At 39.4% G+C, this 23,381-nt stretch overlaps 2 protein-coding genes across 5 annotated transcripts; one reads left to right on the top strand and one right to left on the bottom strand.

Moving 5' to 3' along the window:
- Window positions 1-1,063: 1,063 nt before the first annotated feature.
- nf2b (NF2, moesin-ezrin-radixin like (MERLIN) tumor suppressor b) lies at window positions 1,064-11,020 on the bottom strand. 3 transcript variants are annotated; one of them, XM_083927070.1, is made up of 17 exons: window positions 10,745-11,020; window positions 10,259-10,374; window positions 9,000-9,125; window positions 8,534-8,656; window positions 8,267-8,350; window positions 7,357-7,425; window positions 7,122-7,204; window positions 6,891-6,966; window positions 6,632-6,769; window positions 6,300-6,374; window positions 6,085-6,198; window positions 5,832-5,954; window positions 5,409-5,626; window positions 5,042-5,144; window positions 4,103-4,251; window positions 3,847-4,018; window positions 1,064-3,508 (listed from the first exon to the last, which is right to left on the bottom strand). In XM_083927070.1, the coding sequence occupies exons 2-17, from the start codon at window positions 10,346-10,348 to the stop codon at window positions 3,461-3,463; spliced, it is 1,791 nt and encodes a 596-aa protein (XP_083783196.1). In that variant the 5' UTR covers window positions 10,349-10,374; window positions 10,745-11,020; the 3' UTR covers window positions 1,064-3,460. The 3 variants fall into 3 exon arrangements, with proteins under 3 accessions (XP_083783196.1, XP_083783197.1, XP_083783195.1); XM_083927071.1 differs by having other exon boundaries at window positions 8,534-8,644; window positions 10,725-11,020; XM_083927069.1 differs by having other exon boundaries at window positions 10,725-11,020.
- Window positions 11,021-12,229: 1,209 nt separating this feature from the next.
- Window positions 12,230-16,189, top strand: mettl27 (methyltransferase like 27). Of its 2 annotated transcripts, none has more exons than XM_083927047.1 (6): window positions 12,230-12,336; window positions 13,474-13,604; window positions 13,794-13,922; window positions 15,210-15,345; window positions 15,538-15,630; window positions 15,741-16,189. In XM_083927047.1, the coding sequence occupies exons 2-6, from the start codon at window positions 13,485-13,487 to the stop codon at window positions 15,947-15,949; spliced, it is 687 nt and encodes a 228-aa protein (XP_083783173.1). In that variant the 5' UTR covers window positions 12,230-12,336; window positions 13,474-13,484; the 3' UTR covers window positions 15,950-16,189. The 2 variants fall into 2 exon arrangements, with proteins under 2 accessions (XP_083783173.1, XP_083783172.1); XM_083927046.1 differs by having other exon boundaries at window positions 12,257-12,340.
- The last annotated feature ends 7,192 nt before the right edge of the window (window positions 16,190-23,381 follow it).

Here is a 23,381-nt window from a genome sequence, read left to right on the forward strand (position 1 = left end):
TGTGCCTCAACATTATCCATGACAATCCAATGCTTTTAGTAAAAAGGTCTGTCTTTAGAGAATACTTTGTTATTGTTATTGATTGATACACGATATAAACCTGTAAAATTGTATATACATACATTAGTAAGGGAGAAACTACACAAATGAAAAGGCAAAAATTAAAATAAAACTACGCAGAAGAATAAAAGTGTTTTAAATAAAGTTTAATCTGGCTGCACAGCATGACTGACCCACTGGACGCCACTCGTCAGGACTGACGGTCACGCTCGTCATAGTGTTGTGAAACTACGCCATCTTCTGGGCATCAGTGGTGCACAGAAACATAATGAGACCATGTCAGATCCATCCATCCATCCATCCATCCATCCATTAGAAAGTGTAGACAGCATTCAACAGTTCCACAAAACAGTGGACACAAAAGATGCCGTACTTAATACCTGAAAATAATTTTAATAAAGGGGAAAGTATAGCCTGAATCTAATGTTTGACAGTTGTATTTGACACATTCTCAAATACCAAAAGTATTATGTTTTTAGCAACCTATATTACGCATTGAGATGGGAATCGAGAACTGATTCCAGTTGAGAACCGGTAACAAATTTGAATCAGAACCAGAACCATATGCCTCTGAGCTTATCAATTCCTTTTATCAATGCTGTATATACCATATATTACCTGTAGCTGGGTTGTAAGCATTGCTAATGTTAGTGAAGATCTTGCTGAATTTGAGTGTGGTGTATGTGTTGTATGGTTCAGCATGTCCTGTATCAGTCATATAAATTATATAAATGATTTGTTAAATCACTGAAGCCCAAAGAAAGTTAATATCTGTTGTCTTGAGCCCTCTGGTGGGAACAAAGTACTTATTTTGAACATTTAAAAGCTCCTTCTCTTCATACATTTACTCTCACTAGACACAAAGTAGGAAAGTTTTGTTTGGATTGGTGTTTATACAGTATTTGATCATTTTTGTGGTTATGTTTTGTTGACTGAAGATGCATTTTTATAGATTATACTCCACTATATAAAATGATTTTCTGTGTAAATAATGACAGCAGAACACAAATAAGTACCTTTATTAGGTACTACAGATCAATAGTAATGTGCTTTACTGTACTTGACATGAACTCCATCATCAAGTGTTGAACACACCAAACTTATCTTCCACTATGTTTATTTAAAAAAACATTCAGAGGATCGTGTGGCTTTGATGGGGTGTTCACTCTGTAGTTAAGCATGTTTGCACAAACATCAGGCAAAACAGAAACATTGTGATCACTGTTGATGAAATGATATACAATTAAACTTGAGAAATCATTAATATAACTGTCACTTCACCTTAAACATATAGTGTCGGGTGTAAAATATGGTTTTTAACACTGGACTCAAATGTGTCAGGAAAATCCCATTTTAGAAAAACAAAACTAAGATTAACTTCCTCCACATCGATAGACTTAGAAAAATGTGTATGATGATGTTATTGAAAGATTCATAGCACAAATAAATAAGATTAAAAATGCAAAATGATTAAAAAAAAAAGAACAGTTACACTTTGACACAACACCAAGGTTAGCCTTTCTTATTTACTGTACAACCCAACAATGAGGGGCAATAATCAACCAATCATTTGTCACCGTTCAGTCCATAATGAAGTCAGTCCAACAGACCGATCCAAATAAACAAACATGCAGAATCTCTAGCTTTACATTTGGGCTCCAGCCTCTCCCTTTTTGAGGATAAAATGAGGAGTGGAGTAGAATAAAAGTTCACTCAGGTTACCCACCTCTATATTTGTGAAATGCAGCATACACACAATGCTGTCAGAAATCTTTACCATGTGAATTACTACTAGAGCTAACTGAGTTAAATTAAAATAATCTGTTCAAAAGGTTAATGGATACCATACTGTCTATCTCAGGGGAAATACATTTAGTTTCTACCTCCAGCGATTGTCTGCAACACCCTGAGAAGTACAATAAAAAAATGAAAACCATGAAACTGTTTTGTAAATCAGTCCGGGAATGACATCACACTTAAAGTAACCCTAATGCTGAGACACATGAGCACAAAGATACCAAACAAAACATTAGAAACTCAAATCATAATAGTATAAAATAAGTTCAAGGCACATCAACAGTCTAAAGAGTATGAAATATAAAAACTTGAAATGGAAGAGCTCAAGCTTGTAACCGTATCGTACATAATTCTATTAATGATGAGGCACTAGAAACAATAAAAGGCACCTGTGTACTGTTATAAGTAAAGGCCGTTCATGAACCAAGTAACAGAAACCGCAAATAAACAAATGAAAGACCAAAACAAAGATCAAACACTGCATTTAACATTTTTATGGAGTGGCTCGTCTGGACACTGTCCCTGCACACATCTGCTGCTGCTCAGATTTGGACTTTTCTGTGAGTTGCAATCGCTAATTTTATAAATGACTTTTATGCATGAGATCAAAATGATACTTTTCACATTACCCATCATTGATCAAGAGTTGTCTTTAGTGTGGTTTTAGTGTTCAAAGCTACATTCAACAATAGAGTTCAACAGTGAGGTTCCACTAGAGAAAATCCTATTCAAATTCTAAATTAGGATTTTGATAATTAACCATTTAAGATTAAGAAACGGTGGTTTACGCTCCTGTAGATGCCTCAAGTGTATGATATGAACCTTGTTTTAGGAGTGAGCTGCTACCACTGAACTCCACGCTGGTTATTTACACATTCTTGCACCTTTGCCTCTTCTTCAGTTAGCCAAATTTGTTTTTGCGCCAAATCAAAGGTTTTATGGTCACGATTCATTCAAGGTTTTCTGAAATATCAATGGAGTAAATTGCTTGGAAACTTCTGGAACCAGAGGTGTTCAAAAAGTGGGCGGTTGAGCTCTATTGTTTGGTAAAACTAGAATCAGAAATGTGGGCTTCTTTGATGTACTACTTTGAAGGGTTTGAGAAACACTTTGTTGGTTTGAAAGAAAATGACCTTAATTACAACACCGAAAATGTCATATTTGTAACTTTGCCTAAAGCTGACAAATCTAAACCTCAATCCCAGTCCCAAAATGTTTTTAAGGCTTGTCATTATGATAGAAGATCCGACCATCAGCCAAGTATATCTTAAAACCACAAAAAAACATCAGCAACTCTTCCATTTGAGCACCACATCCTGAATCAGTGTTAGATACACATTAATGTGCTCATTATATCTAAAAGAGACAGGGAAGGTGCTGTAGTGTAGCAGGTTGTACGATCTAGCATGACAACCTGTGCAGGCGGCCAAATTAATTTCTGTTTGTTGTTGAGGATGGATTCAAAGTCTTTCCAGAGCACAGCGTTGTATGTATGGGAGTCCCTGTGTGTGAGTTTCAGCCAGCTAAGAAATTAACCGAACATTTTGAGAAAGCCCAGAGTCACACAGCTGGTGCCCTCCTTCCTCGTCTTGCAGAACTTGGATCACACTTCTTCAAAGTAGGCCATCTGAGACATGTACGCAGAGTTTCGCTGAAAAACAAGACAAATGTGAGCAGCTTGAGAGGGACAAGGGAGAGCAAAGGAGGCAGAAACCGATGCAATTAAATGTGTGTTTGCGATTAGAAACTCTAAGAAGAAGTATGTGCACCCTTATGTAAATATCACTACTGACACAATTAGTACTGCTACGTTTCATATGCATCTTACATGTTGTGTCGTCGAACAGGAAGTCCAGTGAGAGAGGGGGAACATTTAACTTAATTAGCTTCACTCACAGGTTATTCATTGTTTTAGAAATTCTGGCAGGTATCGATAATCAGTAAAACTAATAAAATATTTAATACTAATACAAGAAGGACCATACGTACGTTGCTGTGAGGGATGTAGACGGGCTCCTGGACGTATCCCCTCGCCTCGTTGTGGAGGCTGTAGATGCCAGCCTGTTGCTGCTGCTGCTCCTCCAGCTTCAGAGACTCGATCTCTGTCTTCAGTTCCTTCAGCTGGTCCTGCAGGTGTTTACTCTTCTCCATGTACTCCAGCCTGCATTAATGCATGACGAGGAATCACAGGCAAGCAGATCTGAAGGGCCTTTCTAAAGTGTTGCTGCAGGGGACTTAAACTCACCTCTCTCTCTCGATCTCCATGGACAGCCGTTTCATGTCGGAGTCCTTGAAGTCGAGACGCGTAGATGCCGATTCATAGGCAAAGCTGGCTGCTTCAGGAGGAGCAGGAGGAGCAGGGGGAGCAGGGGGAGAGGAATAGGCAGCTATGAGCTGAAATACAGGCATAAAGATGTCAACAAAGTAGTTACATTCATGAAGGTAAATCACACGTTGATACTGCTTCATTAGGATTTGTTGACGCATAAATGCAAAAATTGAAAGTGATATGGAGCTTAAAGTTATCATTTTGAAGATATTAATTTAAATAAATGTCTGTTAAGTCACTATTTTATGAGGTAACACAATGGTGATTGAGCATATAGCCCACTAATGAATGCTCTTGCATCTAGGTGTCTGTGGCGACATTTCCGCGAAAAATCAATACAAGGTCACGCAGTTTGGCTCTTTAGAAAGTGAGATCCAAAAACACAACGGCAATTACAATATATCACCATGGGTGCTGCTAAAGAGAACAAAACGGATACATCTGATATTGTAACTTTCCTGCAACAACTATTTGATGGCTCTTATTCCGAGCGACGGCACAACATCAAAGCAAACTATTCCTGTACAACTAAATCCGACGTCTAATAAAACACATAAAAACTGATGGAGTTAGTGCTCATGCTTAGATTTTCTTGTTTGGTGTTGGGTGTATGTCTCCGGCCAAACTGTTTTTTTGGGGGGGGAATTGTAAAAATTACTAATTTCTTGTCTGAACTTGGTTGAACTTGCCTTCAAAGCACAGCGAGTGAACCATAATCTTTGCTAATAAAATAATTAATGACTTGGATTTATATTACAGAGACATTCAATGACCCCCCTAAACATGAGGGAACGGCATTAATCTAGAAACAGAAATAAACTTCACAAAGAGCACATAGCATCATCATCACCGTACAGGATATGTTGTTTTGGTGATCTCCAGCAGCTTCTGTTTGGCTCTCCGCTCTGCTTCCTTTGCCTCAGTCAGGTCCTGTTTCAGGTGATCTGCCTCCTTCAACCTGGAACCAGAAGTTTGGTTGATTCAAGGTGAATTGAAAAGCATATTAGCATTATTAATACACAATAAGCACATGGGAGTATCATAAGCAGAAAGGTGGTTGTTTTTCCCACAGGGGCAGATATAACATAATGCCAACTATGGATGATCTCTTATTGGGGAGAAAAAAAAGATAAACCTAATGCATATAGAAAAGCTGTAGGTGAAGCAATAATGAACAAAAAAAACAAATATTTTAGCAACACTAGTCAAGATGATTCCAGACCTCCTCTCAGACTGCTCCACCAGTTTGACAGCCAGCTGCTCTGCCTCCCTCATCTTCTGCTCCATCAGCCTTTTCTCCTCCTTTGTCTTCATGGCGGTGACCTCTAACCTCTGCCTGTCCTGCTCAGCTTCCGCAGCCTTGTGGGCCAAAAGCTTGGCCTCCTCCTCTGCAATCTGGGCCTTCTCTGCCAGCAGGTCTGCTGTCTCCTCAGATCGCAGCTGGAAAAAAAAGCATTGTAACATTTAAAAAGCGGTTTTAGGAACTAAAATAAGATATGTTGTGGAGGCGTTAAGGGCTCAGCAGGTTTGAGGAATCTGTCTCTGTAACATCATGCAATTAACAATAGGAATATATATGTATGTTGCCCAAACCAAAGGTCTGGAAGATTCAACAATTATCTCACGACAAGGATGAAGCGCTCACCAGTGCCTCGTTAGCCAGTCGTGCCTCATCCTGCAGCTGGAAAAGTCTTCGTTCCATCTCTTCTTTTGCCCGTTCCGCTTCCTCTCTCATCTGTTTTTCCCGTGCCAGGATTTGACGCTCCATCTAGACGCAGACCAGGAAACTCAATTTAAGTTATAACATAATGATTATTCTAACTGCAGTTCTCATATATATGTATAGTGTACATCATGTCTACATCTGTTATTCTGTGGAGCTGAGAGAGAGAGCTGACCTTCTTGCGGGCCTTCTCCTCTTTCGCTTGAGCTTTCATCTGTTGCACTTCAATGGAGTCCACCTTCCTCCTCCTCATGAATAGATCGTGGTTACCGATGCACAGCTGCAGGATCTAAAGACACAGACAAAAAACAGAGATATCTTACTTCACGTAACCCTCATCTGACTTTTCTTATAGTTGGAACATTTACATGGACAAAGAGGCAAACCAACCAGCTTGTTGACACGCAGTTGAGACGAGTAGAACTTGAAAACATCTTTCTTCTTATCCAGGGGTTTGATTGTGAACTGCAACATGGGAAAGTTTCAGCACGGTTTTAGACAGACAGTGTAGCATTGATGCCTTTACAACAATACTGGTTAGGGTGAAAATCCTGTCCTGAACAGCTGCAGGTTTTTGTGAACAGCTTGTTGTTCTTGTCTTTTTCACCCATTTAAACAACTTAAAGAGTTGATGCCACAAGTTATTGCACCTATTTGTCAAAAAAAATGCAGAGTGTCGACTGAAGAGAGACTGGAAAAGACAGCCCACTGATTGCATTTACCTCCTTTTCGCTGTAAGAGATGTTGCGGATGCCGCTCCAAGGAAAGGATTTGTTAGGGTTGAGTTTGCTGTTGGGGCTGTAGATGTGAAGACCCTGAGCATCTACTCCAAGCAACAGGTCTGTGTCCCTCTTATTTTGCTGTCAATTTGACAAAGCATAAACTGACATGACGGTAATGTTTACAGTTGACATTTTAAAGAAAATGCAAAATTGAACCTACATTCACCAAACATCAAGGCACAATGATTTACAAACTCACAGTGATGGCAAAGTAGCTGACACCATACATCTCAAGGTCCTGAGCAATTTTTAAGTATTCCATCTCAGCCTCATCCCTGTATGGATAGCATAAAAATAAGGAAAAGAAAGCGTATCAAAGCATGATACATTTATCACTCTTCAACTACAGAATCTGGGACAACAGCTTTTGTAAAAGGGGCTTCTTTCTCTTTACATGCTGGATTTGGGAAGCCCTCCTAAGTCGTCTTACCTGGCGATGCCCCTGTGCTCTGCGTACCAAGCTGTGATCTTCTCCTCCCACATATCAGCTGTCATTTGGTATTGCATCAAAACCTGTGGTACAGACACAGGTTCACAGGAAAAAAACATTATTTACTGCATGCACACACGCAAGCACAACACAAACATTGCTGTAACAATAAAGTACAGCAAACAGACAATTTCTACAAGTGAACAACAAAATGCAAACAGCACTGTAAACTTACTCTTTTTGGCAAAAGTTCATCTTGTGCCAGGAAGCCCGGCTTGTGAAAGTTTGGGTCATAGTCCCCATACTGTGATTGAGATTGACAGGGAGACGGTGGAAAAAGAGATAAGAAAATAAAGAAATGTGGATGTTACTGTTGCAAAATAGCAAAACTAAAAGTATATTATTTTTACAAGTCTAACTGAAAATAAAATGCAGGTGCTTTTGCACCCTCACATACATCTGTTCTGTAAATAATTTGCCCTCTATCTTCTTTTGAGGGCAAAAGTCAGTACCCAAAAGGGAGAATTTGATTTTCTACTTGTTGGTCTCATGAATGTGCCACATCTGTATTTGTTGAAGTGTATTTCCATAAAGCATAATCAGTGCTTCACTGTAAATGTCAGGTGGACTTAAATGGACAATATGTCTTAAGAGACAGGTAGGACAAGCATACTGCAAGTGCAGCAAATGATAGTAAGGGACCATTCAGTATCTTTTATTTAACCAAGTAAAAAAACATCTTTTCCAGGAGTGACCTGGCTGCACAAAAGCAGAATGTTACACCAAACACACAAGTCACAAATAAAATACAATCACTGGACTACTAGCATGTTTGAAGACACTGAGGGCGCACTCACACTGTCCTCTGGTAGTGGCTGTAGTTCATTAGACAAATCCAGTAAGGGGACTTTTGATTATTAAAAAAGAGCAGCCAGATTTTTCTTTAGTTTTTGCCCAGTTAAGTTTTGACTTTCATGATGTGTAACGCAGGCCATATCACTGAGGTTTCTACACATGTGTAAACACAAATATGTAGGCAGAAGTCCAAGAATAGATTCATAAATAAAAGTAAGCCAGTGAGAGAGTCTACGGACATACAGAGATGGACGATGTGCGATGGCATTAGCCTTGCATAGCTTTCTTACCTTGGCCTGGACCGCATATGATGCCAAAAGAACAGACGCTTCAGGGGAACAGAATATCTCTTCATCCAATATCTGTTTCTTCACCTATACGAGAATTTGAAGACATGAACATGTGATAAACTGAGTAGATGTTTATAATTCAGTTTGCTTAGTCATGGAAGATGAAGTCTACCTACATATAAGAAGAATACCAAAGTTTCCAAAAGTATTTGTACAAAAATGATCGAGCCACAAATAATTTCATGAAAAATATTATTGTTGGCATACCTGTAAGAAGAAGAGGTGCTGAGTTATCTCCTGCACCAGCTCTTCTTCTACTTTTTCTGGGAAGAATTTAGCCAGGAAATGAAATGTTATGGGATAGTCCTTGGGAACCTCCTGGTCCAAGACCTCGGTGAAAAAAAAACAATAGTAGAAGGAAAAAAAGCGCACGATAATATTAGACCAGACTCTCACTAAAGCCTGAATGTCATGTCATAATCAATGTCTGTTTAGTTACAAGCAACACACAAATTAATTAAACTTCAATAATCAATTAATTACAGAAGAAGAATGACATACATTAGATTGTCATTTTTTTGGACTGTTTATCGATAAAACGAGCGATTTGAAGATGTCCCTGGCTGGGAGATTGGGTATTTGCCATGTTCTGACATTGTATAGACCAAACAATTATTTGTTTTGAATCGTCATTAGCTAGTTTGACCTTCACAGTTTTCACCCCCCTACTCACTCGTTTCTCTGGTTTCAGCCAGGCGTAGGTGTCCTTTACTGTGTACCTGAGTCCAAAGAACCAGGTCTCCCTCAAACCAACGGTGCGAGACACCAGGTCAAACAAGTCTTTGCCTTTCCACTTCACCTGAGGAAAACAGAGAGCGATAAAAAGACCAGCGAGTTAAGATGCTTGAGACACAGATGTTTATTCACAGCTGCTGTTCTGTACTCATTTCCAGTAGCTGTTAAAAGCAACCCAAATAAAACCTAGTAACTTGTGCTCTTATCGTACAGAAACAGAACATTACTTTGATATTTATAATTAAATCCAGATGCAACTGATCTGTGAAGGTTTCTTCAGTATTTTATAGCAGAGGTGCACCACCTTGACCTGAATTAAACACCAGCTTCACTTACATAACAAAACATTAATACACTTTTATCAGGGAACAAAGCAGGGGCACTGTTTCACATAGCAAATGCCATATATTTGATAAGTGTAGCTATCGTGTAACCATAGCCACATGTGTTATATTCTAACGAAATTTAAAGAAACAGGAGATGCTACAGAATCTGAGCTATAATCTTTAAAAAACAATTCCTTGGGGAAACCCTGACTGACATTTTTCAGGAGGTAACAAGAAACGGTTATATCTATGAGGAAACATGCTCAACGCTTCAAGTGCACAGCAACAGGTGCTGGAACCTCAGAACTGATACACAAGACATCTGAAAGTCTATACATATAAATATTATTTAATTAAAACACCAAAAGTACCACTACTAAGAGAAACTCATCTCTACTTCACACCTTTTTGACTCAATAGCCTCATGGGTAAAAACACATTTCTCTACAGTGGGAATAATCTGCCCTTATATATTAAAGTGAGAACTTCACAGAGTATGTATAAAGTGAGTTTAAAGAAATGGGTACCAAGTGTAGTTTACTTTTTATGACCTCCTGCCATTTGTATATTGATTGGATTCACTCATCTTTCGATGTGTTCGGTGTGGAGGACCACAATGAAAATAAGCCTAAGCTTGTTAGCTTTATTAGGGGTTTATCCTCTTTGATTTTTTAAATATATGTATATGCGTGTTGTATGCGTTAAATAATCATCAAACAAAATGAGATGGCTAACTGATGTGAGACAACAAATATACATACAATATAAATTGCTCTGGACGTGGAAATAATAATATGATATTAAACTCGTCCATACAGAGATGGATTAAGACATCCTTTCAGGTTCAAAGTTTGCCTAAATGAATCCATACCTCACAGCTGAACTCCATTTCAGCATCCATGGTGATAACTTTGACTTTAAAGGTCTTTGGCTGTTTCTTCTTTAATCCTAGGATAGACATTTTGAGGGTGTTGCAGACAAATAAACCTGTGGAAAACAACACAAAACATGACATTTTTGCATGCATATATAATTATCTTAACATGTATATAGTGGCACTGTTTTGTTGTATGGTATGTTTATTGTAGTTGGAGAGTCTGGGGTGGATGATTTATATCATCTACTAGAAAAAATATAACATTTTACAAGTTATAAAAAGGATGCACCAAGTAACTAAAATGAAACATTTTAATGTAATGTAGCTTTTGCAGAGATGCAACCCCAGTTCAAAGAGGTAACCATAACTGCAAGTAGATGTTTAAGCAGTTTTACAGATAATATCAGTTGTTTTTATATTAAACACAACATGCAGCTGACATGTAGAGGAGGCCCATTACCAGTGAGTAAAGTTACAAACTTGTGCCGTCCAACAAGGTTCAGGAGAGGCTGGGCTTTTTGTTGTTGGGGAGTCCAGGGATGCTAAGCTAAGTTTCCAGCGTATGCCACGAAAACGGACCAAAACAAGTTATAGAAAGAGCGGAACTTTGGAGAGATCTCCATAATGAAATGTATCCAACGAGTTCACTTTGTCTACATAAAAGTTATTCCCAATATCACCTTGGAAACGGCTTTGCTTGCGTTATTATCGGTGGCTACGTGATTTAGCTGGTTAGCCTGCTTTTAAAAATCAGGAGGACTTTCCAGAAGATTTTTTTGTTTTGACTCTACAGGTGGGAACAAGAATAGCAGCCTGGGATAATGCTACTGCGCATGTGCACGGAATTGGCAACGTTCACTGTTATCGGAAATATCCAACTTCTTCAGTACAGAAATATAGTTTTCACAAGGGACGTAAAGGAAGAAGGAGTATTTTCTAACAGATGTTCTCACATATTATTACATTTTTTATTTATTTACATTATTTATTTTCTATGGTGGCTGTATAATGTGTGGGTATAGACCTTTTCAACGGAATTCCATTGCTAGGCAACAGCCTTAGTCCTTGGTTACTTCCTGTCAGTTGATGTCAACAGGAAATAAACTTAAATAAATAAAATAAACTTTACATCTTTGTAGAAAATTATGTTTATGTGTTAATATGATATATGAAGCCATTCATTATGATTTATATTATATTCTAGTGGAAAAGGGGTAGGATTTAATAAGCTTTTGCTTCTTCCTACTCCTTTTCGGACACGTTAAATTAATATTCCTTTAGCTTGTATTGTATTATTTTTTATTTTATTCTACATATAAAATAAAGCATTAATTTATTCATGCATTGTATATATATATTTTTTAATTTTATGGTGGGTTGCAATCATATCTTATATTGGTGCATACCTCCAACAACTGTACCGGACTATGTGATAAAAAAGCCTATGGAAATATTGTATATTATACTATTTATTTGTTTTTCTCCAAAAAAACAACAAAAAACGATTCAGTACACTATATCTTCTGGTAGGAATTTTGACTTTGCATTTCTCAAACCTTAGAAACATATTAAAAGCGGCAAGGCTATGTTGACAATACATTAAGGTACATACATACATACATAAAAATAAAATGCATAGTACATACATAATAAAGTAAAAATACTTGAGTCAAGGCATTATCACCTTCTAAAATTCAGTCCAAATGACAGTCCTCAAATAAGTTTTTATACACAAATAAATCATTGTATCACTCATTATTTGTAATTTTGAGACTCTAACACTTTTTGGATTCAGGTGGGAGACACTAAACTGACCTGCTGGACCCGCATACCCAGCGGGCCTTGCGGGTACATGGTCTGCCCCTATTCGTTCCTGTTTTACGGGTTTTACGCAGACATGATGGTGGCCGTGAATGCAACAGCAAGCCGGGAAACCAAACACCCACAGCGCAGCTTCCTGCAACATTATGCTCCTTGTGTGTAGTGTTATATCTGGGAAACAGCTGGAGGAACCAACTTGAAACCCGAATGAAGCAGAAACTGCACAAATAACAGCAACCAGCGAGGTTACAGTAGGTAACTCTGTCACCACCATGCACACCTGCCCATTCCTTGTTGTAGCAGCAGGGTTTATAATCAGGCAGGATTCGTACGGGTGCTGGAAATCCTGTTGTCAATGTTTGAAAAGTGCTTGGATTTTGAATAAAGTGCTTGAAATGTAATGCTTTATGGTTTGACATATATGACATAACACAAAACAAGATCTCCATATTTGAGAGACTGAAAGCAGCACATTTTTGCATTAACTATGACTTTTGACGATTAACAGATCATCAAAATACTTGGTGATTATATATCTGTTGGTTTTTTAGTCGACTAATCGTTGCAGGTCAAACGCCAAGCCTATCCACAAACATGAGACGTTGGTTTCCTTTAATTTGTCACCCCTTTGTAGAGAGCTGTCTTGAAACATTATGTTGGTTATTTACAGCACACTATCATCTAATTCAACGTTTTGAGCAAGTGTAATAACACTGAATATACTGTAGGTGCTGTATACAAATATGTAGTTAACCACAGCTGTAAGGTGCTGGAAATGCACCTTAAAATGCTTAAAAAGTGCTGAATTATAGTTGTTCTGAACAATGTTTCAGTCAAATGTTCAGTTTGTTTTCCTTGGTCAATAGCCTGTGTTGAAAATCCCACCACTGCTTAAAGCCTATTGATGTAATACTCCTCAAAACACCCTTAAATTGGCAGGCAAGACCGTTTTCTTGACTTTTGACATTTATATCTTCACAGTAACCAAACAGATTTTTACCAATCAAACCGCTGCCTTGTACTTGTACAATGCTCATTTTATTATTGGTCTGTTTGGCTACACATGACAACACAAAATAAATCTGTGAAGAAACTGTAAGGCCAGAACAAAACAAAAGGTGTTGGTGATCAGCGTTTTAGAAAACTAACGTACTAGAGTCACCTGTTCAGGTCTAAGCATACAGAGCTGTAATTTTAATATAATAATAATATTAACACAACTTTCTTTATATAGCATCTTCACAAGGGTGTGCAGATAATAGATAAAATAAGACAAACTAAAACACGTGCAAAATCTGCACTAAACTTACTATCTATAAGGAATGCTCTGATATCTGTTGTTATTATCTCTTCACTATATTGTCTCTGGTTCTTCTTTCCCTGAACAGGTTTGTACATAATGGCAGCCGCCACAAACACATTTGAAAATGTGAAAGCCGTCATCTTATCATGTCATGAAAGCACCACAACGGTACAAAAGGTCAACTTCTACAACTCCTGGGCAGAGAACTATGATCAGGTTAGATGACTGAAGTACAGTTGGATGATACAGCAACAGACACAGTGTTTTTTTTGTCTAGTTAAATTATAGGAAATACTGATGTTATTGTGCAAAAGTGAAACATGTATGATTGAGAAATGTGTGTGTGTGTATATTTTATGAAATCAAATAATGTCCACTGTTCTTTCCTAAACCTGATTGGAGTAGGATGTGGCTGTGTTGGAATACCGTGCACCGAGTCTGGCAGCAAACAGCATCTCCTCCCATTTCAGCGGTGATCGTGAAGCAGCTGCAGTGTTGGACGTGGCCTGTGGTACAGGACTGGTGGCCAAACAGGTAAACTCCTAAGACAGAGAACAAACTCCCGCATTTATGAGATTCCAGTCAAAGGAAAACTGAATCAAATGGAGTAACCGCATCCTTACAGTCTTGACGAAGCCATACTTCATTTAATATTTGACAAAAGCTTTTTTTAATCTGTTTACTATAAAATATTCTGTGTTGATGCCGGGTCTGTTTCCTTAGAGAAGATAAAGTATTTCCGTCTCCTTTCCTTGGACATATTTAGTTGTTTGGATGAAAATCTTTATTTAAAGGGACCGTACACGACATTGAGATAATTAAAATAGCAGCAAACAAATATTTTTATGGCGCCCTGAGCAGAGTTCAGTCACTCGTCTTTAAGTGATCCAATCTAAATGCATTGTCAATAGGTGCGTTTCCATTAGGGTCCAATACCCGGAATGTGTCGAGTCTCCCCCGCCGAAACGCCCCTCATTTGCATGTGAGTCGCTCGAGCAGCCGTTTGACCTGCTGTTTGTTGGCCCTGTGGCAGAGCAGGGCTGTTTTTCTCCCCTGAGAGAAGCCCGGTTGCTGATTTGATGTGACTCTAAGTGGGATGTGATGTGTGGTAGCACAGACGCCACTCCAACACGGCGAAGTAGACAGTTGTGTAGTAGAACGCTGCGCAGAAAATTATCTGTGCGTGTGCATCTTTGCACGGGCTTGTTAAAATGCGTGCTGCAGCAGCCAGGTTGGCTTCTGACCTGCTTTGCTGCATGCTCCCTCTCTCCCTCCCTCTCTCCCTCACAATCTCACACACACTGCAACTATTCTGTATTTCTCATTTTGAGAAACAATGGAGCGCCACTCCTCTGTCGAAACCAATTCATTGATAACGCCACCTCTGGATACTCATAAATCCCTCCCAGGCCTTTTTTTGTAATGGAAACATGGCAAGTGAGAGGGCGTGCCCTGAAACTTTCCCAGTGGAGAGTTATTACCTGAATGGACATGCAGCTTATGCGTCTGTGTGCATTGACCTCTGTACTTAAAGCTGTACACTTGTGATCTGATCACTAAGAAACAGGTCTGAACAGGGCCTCTGTGTGTGTTGTAATTTGAGTTTATCTGTTGTTTGTTGTGATAGCCGGTCCGGCCACGCGACGCAAAATGGCAGCTGTTACCGACGCCTGTATTTCACGTATTGGGGAAGGGTCTGTGGGAGCCATCGTGCTCCTTTAAAACCTTTCCCTTTTTGGTCACTATCAGTTTTTGGTTTCCATGTTCAGCTGATTGGACCACAAATACTAATAAACAACTCAATATGTGTCCGTTATACAGATGAAGAGTCATGGATTTGGACATTTTTTTGGTATTGATGGAAGCGAGGCTATGTTGGAGTTGGCCAGAGAGAGTGGGTTGTACCAGGACCTGAAGCAGTGCATGCTGGGAGATGAGCTGCTACCTGTCCACTGGGGTAATAGAATGATTTGAATCATTTTAATATGGATATATAACCCAGTGCTACTAAATTATTTCAGATGGATTGTTCATCACTGTGATTCAGTAGATATCTCACATATCATGGCTGTTAAATGTTAATTATTAATCTTAGTGTTATTATCAGTAGTAAAGTAAACTCTCTTCATCACTCCCCTTCCTACTGCAGGTTTGTTTGATGTGGTTGTGATCGTTGGAGCACTAAGTGCTGGTCAGGTCCCGGTTGGCGTGGTCAGGTTGTTGTGTGAGTCGACAAAACCAGGTGAGAATATGTGTTTTGGGTTGATGCTGATTCAACTACAGTTCTGATCCTTGGCTGTAAATAAGTATGCCCTCATTGTAGGTGAGTTTTAATCATTCTGTTTCCACTAGGGGGCTATGTTTGCATGACAACCAGAAGTAACCATGACAATGTGGGATACAAAGCCGCCCTGGAGCGTGAGCTGAAGCAGATGGAAGACGAAGGACTCTGGACTTGTGTGGATGTCACTGAGGTGGAAAAGTGGGAGAGAGCAGTGTCAGAGCATGAGGATGGCTACATAGCTGGTGCCGTGTACCTCTACAGGAAAATAAAACTATAGCACAATGTAGATGTGAAATCACATCAGCAAAGTTACAGTAAACGCAAAAAGACAATCGGACATGGTCAGACTCTTACAGGCCAGAAAGACGTGAAGCCTCATTCACTGATGTAAATGTAAGACTTGAAAGGTCCACGACTAAATGTTTCAGTTTCGCATTTAACAATATTCATGACAAGGCATATTGCAATAAAATTGTTATCTGAAAAAAACACTTCAAATTTCTACAGATGTACAGTATCTTAAGTTTCCCTCATATAAAATTACTGCATAAACCGCAAGAACCGTGATATAAACAAATATGTATTTAATGTCTGTTTTCTGTAAGTCTTTATTGCAAAGTATGACAAATGTTGGAAAATGGCCATATAATTCTAAATGGCCGACTTCCTGTTAGGTTTAGGATATTGCTCTTAGAGGCTTTTTTTGTGTGTGTTAACAGTCCGCCTACTATTCTTTTTATTTTATTCACGTCAGTGATGGAGTAGGGCCTGTAGTCTTGGGGGTTCAAGCGAGCCAATTTGCCACACCCAATACTGAAACTAATGAAATACTTCCATTTCCACCACTCTTGAATTATTTGTGAAGTTTGGTGAGTTTTTGAATATGATAAAGTTCCCCAAAAGGCAATTCATTGGGACACAGAAGAAGCAGCAATTCCACTCGGAGCCATCGCCAGGGCAACAGCGTCATCATGCCCTAATTTTGACAACATTTCACACAAATGTCTGATAGTATAAAAATGATAAAGTGATGACATTTTATATCCCAAAGGTCAACTTCACTGTGACATCATAATGTTTCTCTCCATTGATCGGCATCAGAGCTCAGGAAGAGAAGGGGTGACATTTGGTCGAATACTTAATTGGTGATACTAATCGTTAAACTGTGGCGATTGTATGGATGCTCTGTGCTGCAGGGTTCAAGACGTTTGTGAAGCATCGGTGTTTCACCAACAAATACGATTAATACCTTTCATTAAATTGCTTCAAAGTCTTCACTACATTTATTATGCAACTCCAGACAGTTTGGATGTAAACTGCAGCTTGACTGGTTGGCAGAGGCATTCAACCGCAAGGTGTTAATTCAAGTTTTTTATTTAAAGCCATTAAAGCAGCAAGTGTCGATAATTGAAAAGGGGTTTGAATGGCTAAAGATAAACAACACTGAGGGAGAGGAAAAACGAGTGACATCCTTTCTCCTGGCCTTAACCCTCCTAACAAACCCTGGCGCTGATTTATGTTTTGAGTCAAAACTTCTCATTCATTTGTCAACTTTTATTCCAATTTACAGTCCATACACATGAACATACATAGTGAAGATACTAAATGTAGTTCAATGAAACACCCAAAAGGCAACATAAGCTACACCTCCATGAAGACAGCATAATCCTCTACATTTGTTTTTTTACCTGCATTTGCATCTGCACCAAAATAAACATATGTATAGTGTGTTTAACACTAAAAACAATTATAAAATATTTTGTTCCATCTCAACTTAACAGAAACTCAACCAACAGGAGCATTTCTACCTCATATCTTGTGAGAGTGAATGTATGATTATCTGACCTTTGACCCCTGACCCTAGTTCAGCGTCTGAAGGACCTTTGAATTGTTCAAAGTATTTTTTCTTTACCACCAGAGGGCTCAAGAGAACAGGTATTAACTTTATCTGGGCTTCAGTGATTTAACAAATGATTTATAAGGCAACAAAAATCTTGATATAAGATCTGAAAGACTATCATAATGTTCAAACAGATGACAGTTATTAATATTAATTTATAACATATCAGAGAGAATGATTCAGTTGTTTTTCTAAACCTTTTTTATAGGGCCCCACTTTTGTAGATAAAAATATTCTGAGATAAGTAGTGAGACAGAGTGAAGAAAAAAACTCTTACTCTCGCCTCTGATTTTAATCAGATAGCCCTCAGTCACAGTAAAAGACCTCAGAATTAGGGTAAGTATTTTTCTCTGAGTGTTTTTGTGTGTATTAATAAACACGGTTTATGCAGAGCTGTGACTGCATGGGAGGATATAATGTCCTCACCAGCACAGAGATCATATTGAATCATCCGAGGCCTTGAATCAAACAGAAACATTTCCCATTTGTTCAGCCAGCTGAAGTTTGGAGACTATATGAGACGGGCCGACTGAAGACGTCTAACTGGACAATGAGGGTGGTCCTTGGTTTGCTGTTGTTGCTGCTCAACCTGTGTGGGTCTGGGGTTAAGGGGAAACATGGAGGCCTCAGTGAGGTGGGTGAGTTTCAGGACACAGCTCCAAGAGGTGCAGGTGAGGAATCGACCGAGCTGACCACAAAGCAAACCACCTTTGACATCTGGGCGGGGGTGAGGGCGCTGTGAGACATGATGGTGGAGCTCAAAGTGGAGCTGAGGAACGTGGAGGCCAGAGTGAAGGACAGCGAGAGTCAGGTGACTGAGCTGATTCCCACCAAGGGGCACTTGGAGCTGCTGCAGAGAGAGAGCTCTGGTATGGACTTTTTTTAATTAATTGGTTGTTCATGTGAACAGTTGGCTCTGCTCTGTAATTCACTGTCATTGCATTAACTCCAGACTTGCAGACGAGACAGAGCGGCAGTGAGAGTGAACTCCAGGGAGAAACTGCAGGTGATGATGTTTGACAGTGCACTCCTGCACTTAATTAGAGCTCCAGAATAAACCTTTAAAATCATTATTATATGGATCAGTTTATTTATCTACATTTAATGAAAAATAAAACAGAGGTCATTGTGTTTTTGTAACCTATTAAGAAATGAATTTAACCATTCATTTTCTGTTTTTCAGTCCAAGCCAGAGAACTGATCTCTTTGGAAACCAGACTGACTGCAACAGAGAGCAGAAGATGTGACCTAGATAAAGAGAACGCAGGTATTTCACTGACAAACATGATGGTTTAAAAAAAAAAAAATCACTGTTATTTTCTATGCTTTTATTTGAAGCAGAGAAATCATGAAAAAAAAAATCACTGTTTGTGCACATATATTCGTGTATGCCTACTCAAACAAAGAAAAAAAAGACAACCCAGTTTTTTTGTGGGCTGACAACATCAGAAAACATGAAATTCAACAAGACATTCAGATTTGGCTCCTCTTCCTATGTCACATGCAGGCTCGTTAGAATATATCGTCCCATATTTTTCTTGCAAGCCAATCAGAGCAGACTGAGTTTTATGGAAGGGGAACTTAAAAAGACAGGCGCTAAGACGGAGCGTTTCATACAGAGGGTCATCATTCATTCATCTTCAACAGCTTGTCCCTGTTGGGGTCGCGGGGGGCTGGAGCCGATCCCAGCTGACATCGGGTGTGAGGCGGGGTACACCCTGGACAGGACGCCAGTCTATCGCAGGGCACATAGAGACGAACAGAGACGGACAACCATTCACACCTACGGGCAATTTTAGAGTCATCAATTAACCTAACACGTTTTCTTTTTTTTTAGATGATGGGAGGAAACCGGAGTACCCGGAGAAAACCCACGCAGACACGGGGAGAACATGCAAACTCCACACAGAAAGGCCCCCAGTCGGGATGCGAACCTGGAACCTTCTCGCTGTGAGGCGGATATATTCAGACAGATGGGAAAAATAAAGTGTTTTTTTGAACATTAAAGCATGTAGACACATTCTAGTTGAAACCCAAGTACCTGAAGTATGAACATGAGCATGATACGTCTCCTTTAATATAAGGTCAAGTTTTGACCAGATTATGGCGCTAGATGAAAAGAGATTCTTAAAGTTGTGAAAAAATTGACACAAAATAAACTTAAATAAAATGACTTTGGTAAACTTTACTTATAAAAAAAAGTACAGTAACAAGGTGCACAAAGCAGGGACAGTAGTCTTAAAATAGTAAAATATTCCAGCAACACTCAAAGTATTAACAACAACTGTATTGTCAGGCTGGCATGTTTTGATGAATGGCCCCCTGGCCTCTTTTTCCAACCCTGCCATCACCAGACTGTCAGTTCTTTTTCAATTACCAAGGGGCGTTACTAACGGTGCAGAGAGAAATGCTTCTAGACACAACTTGATTGACCTACAACCAATCACAAAAAACGAACCGGAGGTGCTTGGAAGGTGCATTGGAAAAACAATGGTGGCTGGGTTGCTAAATGGTAGTCTACACTAAAATGCATGGCTGTATATTATACTAATGTATCATTGTTAATGATACATTAATGTTTAAGTATCATTTTAAAGTTGTAGCTGGTTGAGGTGGAGCAAATCCTAAACTTTACATACAATGCTAATTTATAAACTGACTCTGAGTACATGCAAACCTCGAAAGGTAACTAGTAGTATGGGCTAACTTCATATATTTCAGTGATGTAAAACATACAATATTTCCCTCTGAAGTGTAGTGGCACCGAGGAAGGTAAAGAAAGAAAATTGATGAATTGAAGCGTTACTTGAATCATAGGCCAGAAATAATATTCAATCACAACATGGTACAGAAATACGTCGAAAAATAGGATAGAGGTCATCAAAATGCATTTGATTACAGGGGAAACTGAGCTGATGTCATGGAGGGATGACGTAGTAGTTGCTTGTGGGTAAAGTGCCAAGAGTGATGCTATTGGAGGACTGTATCACGAAGCAGGACTTTTTAAGTGGATTAGCAACGCTTCATAACTGTGTCTTGCATGGTTATCGGGCCAGGGGCGTGAAGTGGGGCGGCCCATGCCCCTTGCTCAAATCACCCATTTTCAAACTTGACCTTCATTTTGATTAAACTACACACCTGATTTGACAAAATCTGCCTCTGTGTTAGTTCCCGTCGCTGTCACGGCTGGTAAGTGAGGTGCTGATAGTAAAAAGGGATGTCACTTATAAAGGTGAATGTAAATAAACCATCAGCCTTGGTGTGTTAGTGAATGGGCTGTCCAACACATTACAGAAAAATAAATAATACACTGTACCTAAGTGACAGACCTCATGTGTCCTTCCCTTAGGGCCTCCCCCACTTGTTTTTAATGTGTGTAAAAAGAGCTGAAATTAGGTATACTGGATGTACCACAGTAATAAGAAAAAGAAACTTTCCCTTCTGCAGAATAGCTTTAAGGGCCTTTTGCTGCATAAACTGTCTCAATGGCAGTGATGAATCTGCTCGGATGAGATTATGATTACATGCGAAAAAGGATTTTCTAAGAACTAAGTAAGAGTGAGGGAGATAAGTGGATGAGAGAGAGGGTTTCCCTCACAGGGACTCATCACGGCATGATGTCCAGCAGCCGCAGGAATATCAGATTTGAAGTATCACTCAGAGAGTTCATTTTCCCTGGAGATGGGTTTGCTATACCTCTTTAACTATGGAAACCCTTGGACTGTTTCTCCCATATGTTTTAGCTGCAATCTGTCCCATGGCGTTTGGCACAGAGATTAGAGTAATAGGAGAGAAGGGACAGCGGTACATTCAGAGACTGTGAATCGCTATAGGCAGCGGTGACTGGAGGGGAGGACTACAAAGACATAAAGGAGTGAAATCACGTCCTACACAGAGAGAAAGAGAGAACAGACCTTTGAAAGGGTTTTGCTGTGAAGGCATTTAAAGGAGTGAAATAATTGGATGCTGGAGGCCTCGTCTCCACAAAAGCAAGAATGCAAACCTCATTCTTTCCATGAGTGTGAGGCATGTGGAGGAGTGAAAGTCCCTAACCCCAGGTGACAGGGGTTGTCATCCAGTGAAATCACAACCGAGGGGATTTAATCTTTTTTTTATGCCTAACAACACCATACATTCAATATAAACAGAATTGGAACATTTCTTTCCTGCAGAACTGTGTCTTGGGAAGAAGCCAATATACTGGTACCAAGAGATCTACACACTATTGCTTTTTCAGAGATATTGATCCTTTCATGGCTGTTCTGCGCCACTGCAGATGAAAGCGTGCTGCTTCCCTGCTTGGTATCGCCCTGTTGAACTTGGCAAAGAATAAATGAACGCCTGAGAAAGAAATCAAGGCAGAATAGTTGAATGTAATCTCATGACCTACTCTTCTGCAATTGGGCGATGGGTTAAAGAACAATAGGACAAGGACTGGGCAGGCTTATCGTCACACACACTCATTCAGTTTATGGTAATTGACTGGAACTGAGTAAAGATTATTTGACCAATATTTCAAGCGTGTCACAGTTAATCTGCTTTGATTTACACCTTGTGTATAATTTGTGGATAGTGTCGGCTTAGATACACTGAGAACCAACGTCCAACTACTGGAGGATTCCCAGGTTTACTCTGTCATCTCTATTCTGTCTCCTCTCTGAAACAAAGGTTAATTGGGTTAATAGTCCCCAATGAAGAAGCCTGAGAACAATTCTCCACAACGATGACATTAGTACTGTTTTTACTTCTGGGTTTCAGTTTTTTTTTACTGTTCTTGGATCAAACAATCAATCGAAGGTCATATTTAGGAGGTCAGGTAAAGCTCAGAGTAATCTCTATAAACATATTCTACATAGTAACGTAAAATCTGGAGGCAACATTACAAGATTTGGGTTGCAGAAGCGGCTTGGTTTCTGTTGAGTCCGAGTATCATTTTTGCTTTGGTTGCATGCAGGTAAAAAGTCTGTGTGGAGAGCATAATAGTTGGAACGAATCGGCCATCACACAACCACCGAACCCACTGGCTATTGTCTGATAACGATTTTGCTTTTCATTAGCTTGTTGTTATATTAATCTGTAGACATCTGTCAAAGAGACAGACTGTAAACAATGACTGGGTTTGGAGGTACGAGTATAAGGTCTTGTATTATAGAGATTTAAATATATTGTTCCACATTATGGGAATTATGTTTATTCTGTTTCTTTCTGAGAGTTAGGCGAGAAGATAGAAACCACTGTCATGTTAATAGTATATCGCTGGAGAGCAGAGATGATAAGCTATGATTAGGATAAAGTCGGAAAACGGGGAACGGGGGAAACAGCCTAGTACTCTCGAAACTAAAAACAAACAAGCTCAACTGTATAAAAGAGAATTTGTGATTTCATGGGTAGTTCTGTAACTATTACAGCCCACAATGTACAGAGTGATTATTCCAAATTTATACTTTACTGGTACTGTATGTAAAAGCCGTTAGCAAAGCACTAATTGCTTTGTTTTGCATTCAAATCCCCACCTGGCACAAAGTCACTAAACAAGCTTGTTTTTTGGCTGCTCATTATACATATTGGCATATAATATTTCAGGGTGGGGGGAGAAGTGTCGGAGCTTGTTTGCATATGCTCATACTGTATTAGCACGTGTGCGTGTGTGTATGTGTGTGTGTGTGTGTGTGTGTGTGTGTGTGTGTTTGTGTGTGTGTGTGTGTGTGTGTGTGTGTGTGTGCCGTTTGTCTGTACCTGCCAAGGTCAATCTGCACATCAGTCATCTGGGCCGATGGGGTTTCTCTAATCTGTCAAACTCTGGCAACAG

Source organism: Echiichthys vipera (genome assembly GCF_963691815.1).
Source record: "Echiichthys vipera genome assembly, chromosome: 14".
Classification (NCBI taxonomy): Eukaryota; Metazoa; Chordata; class Actinopteri; order Perciformes; family Trachinidae; genus Echiichthys; species Echiichthys vipera.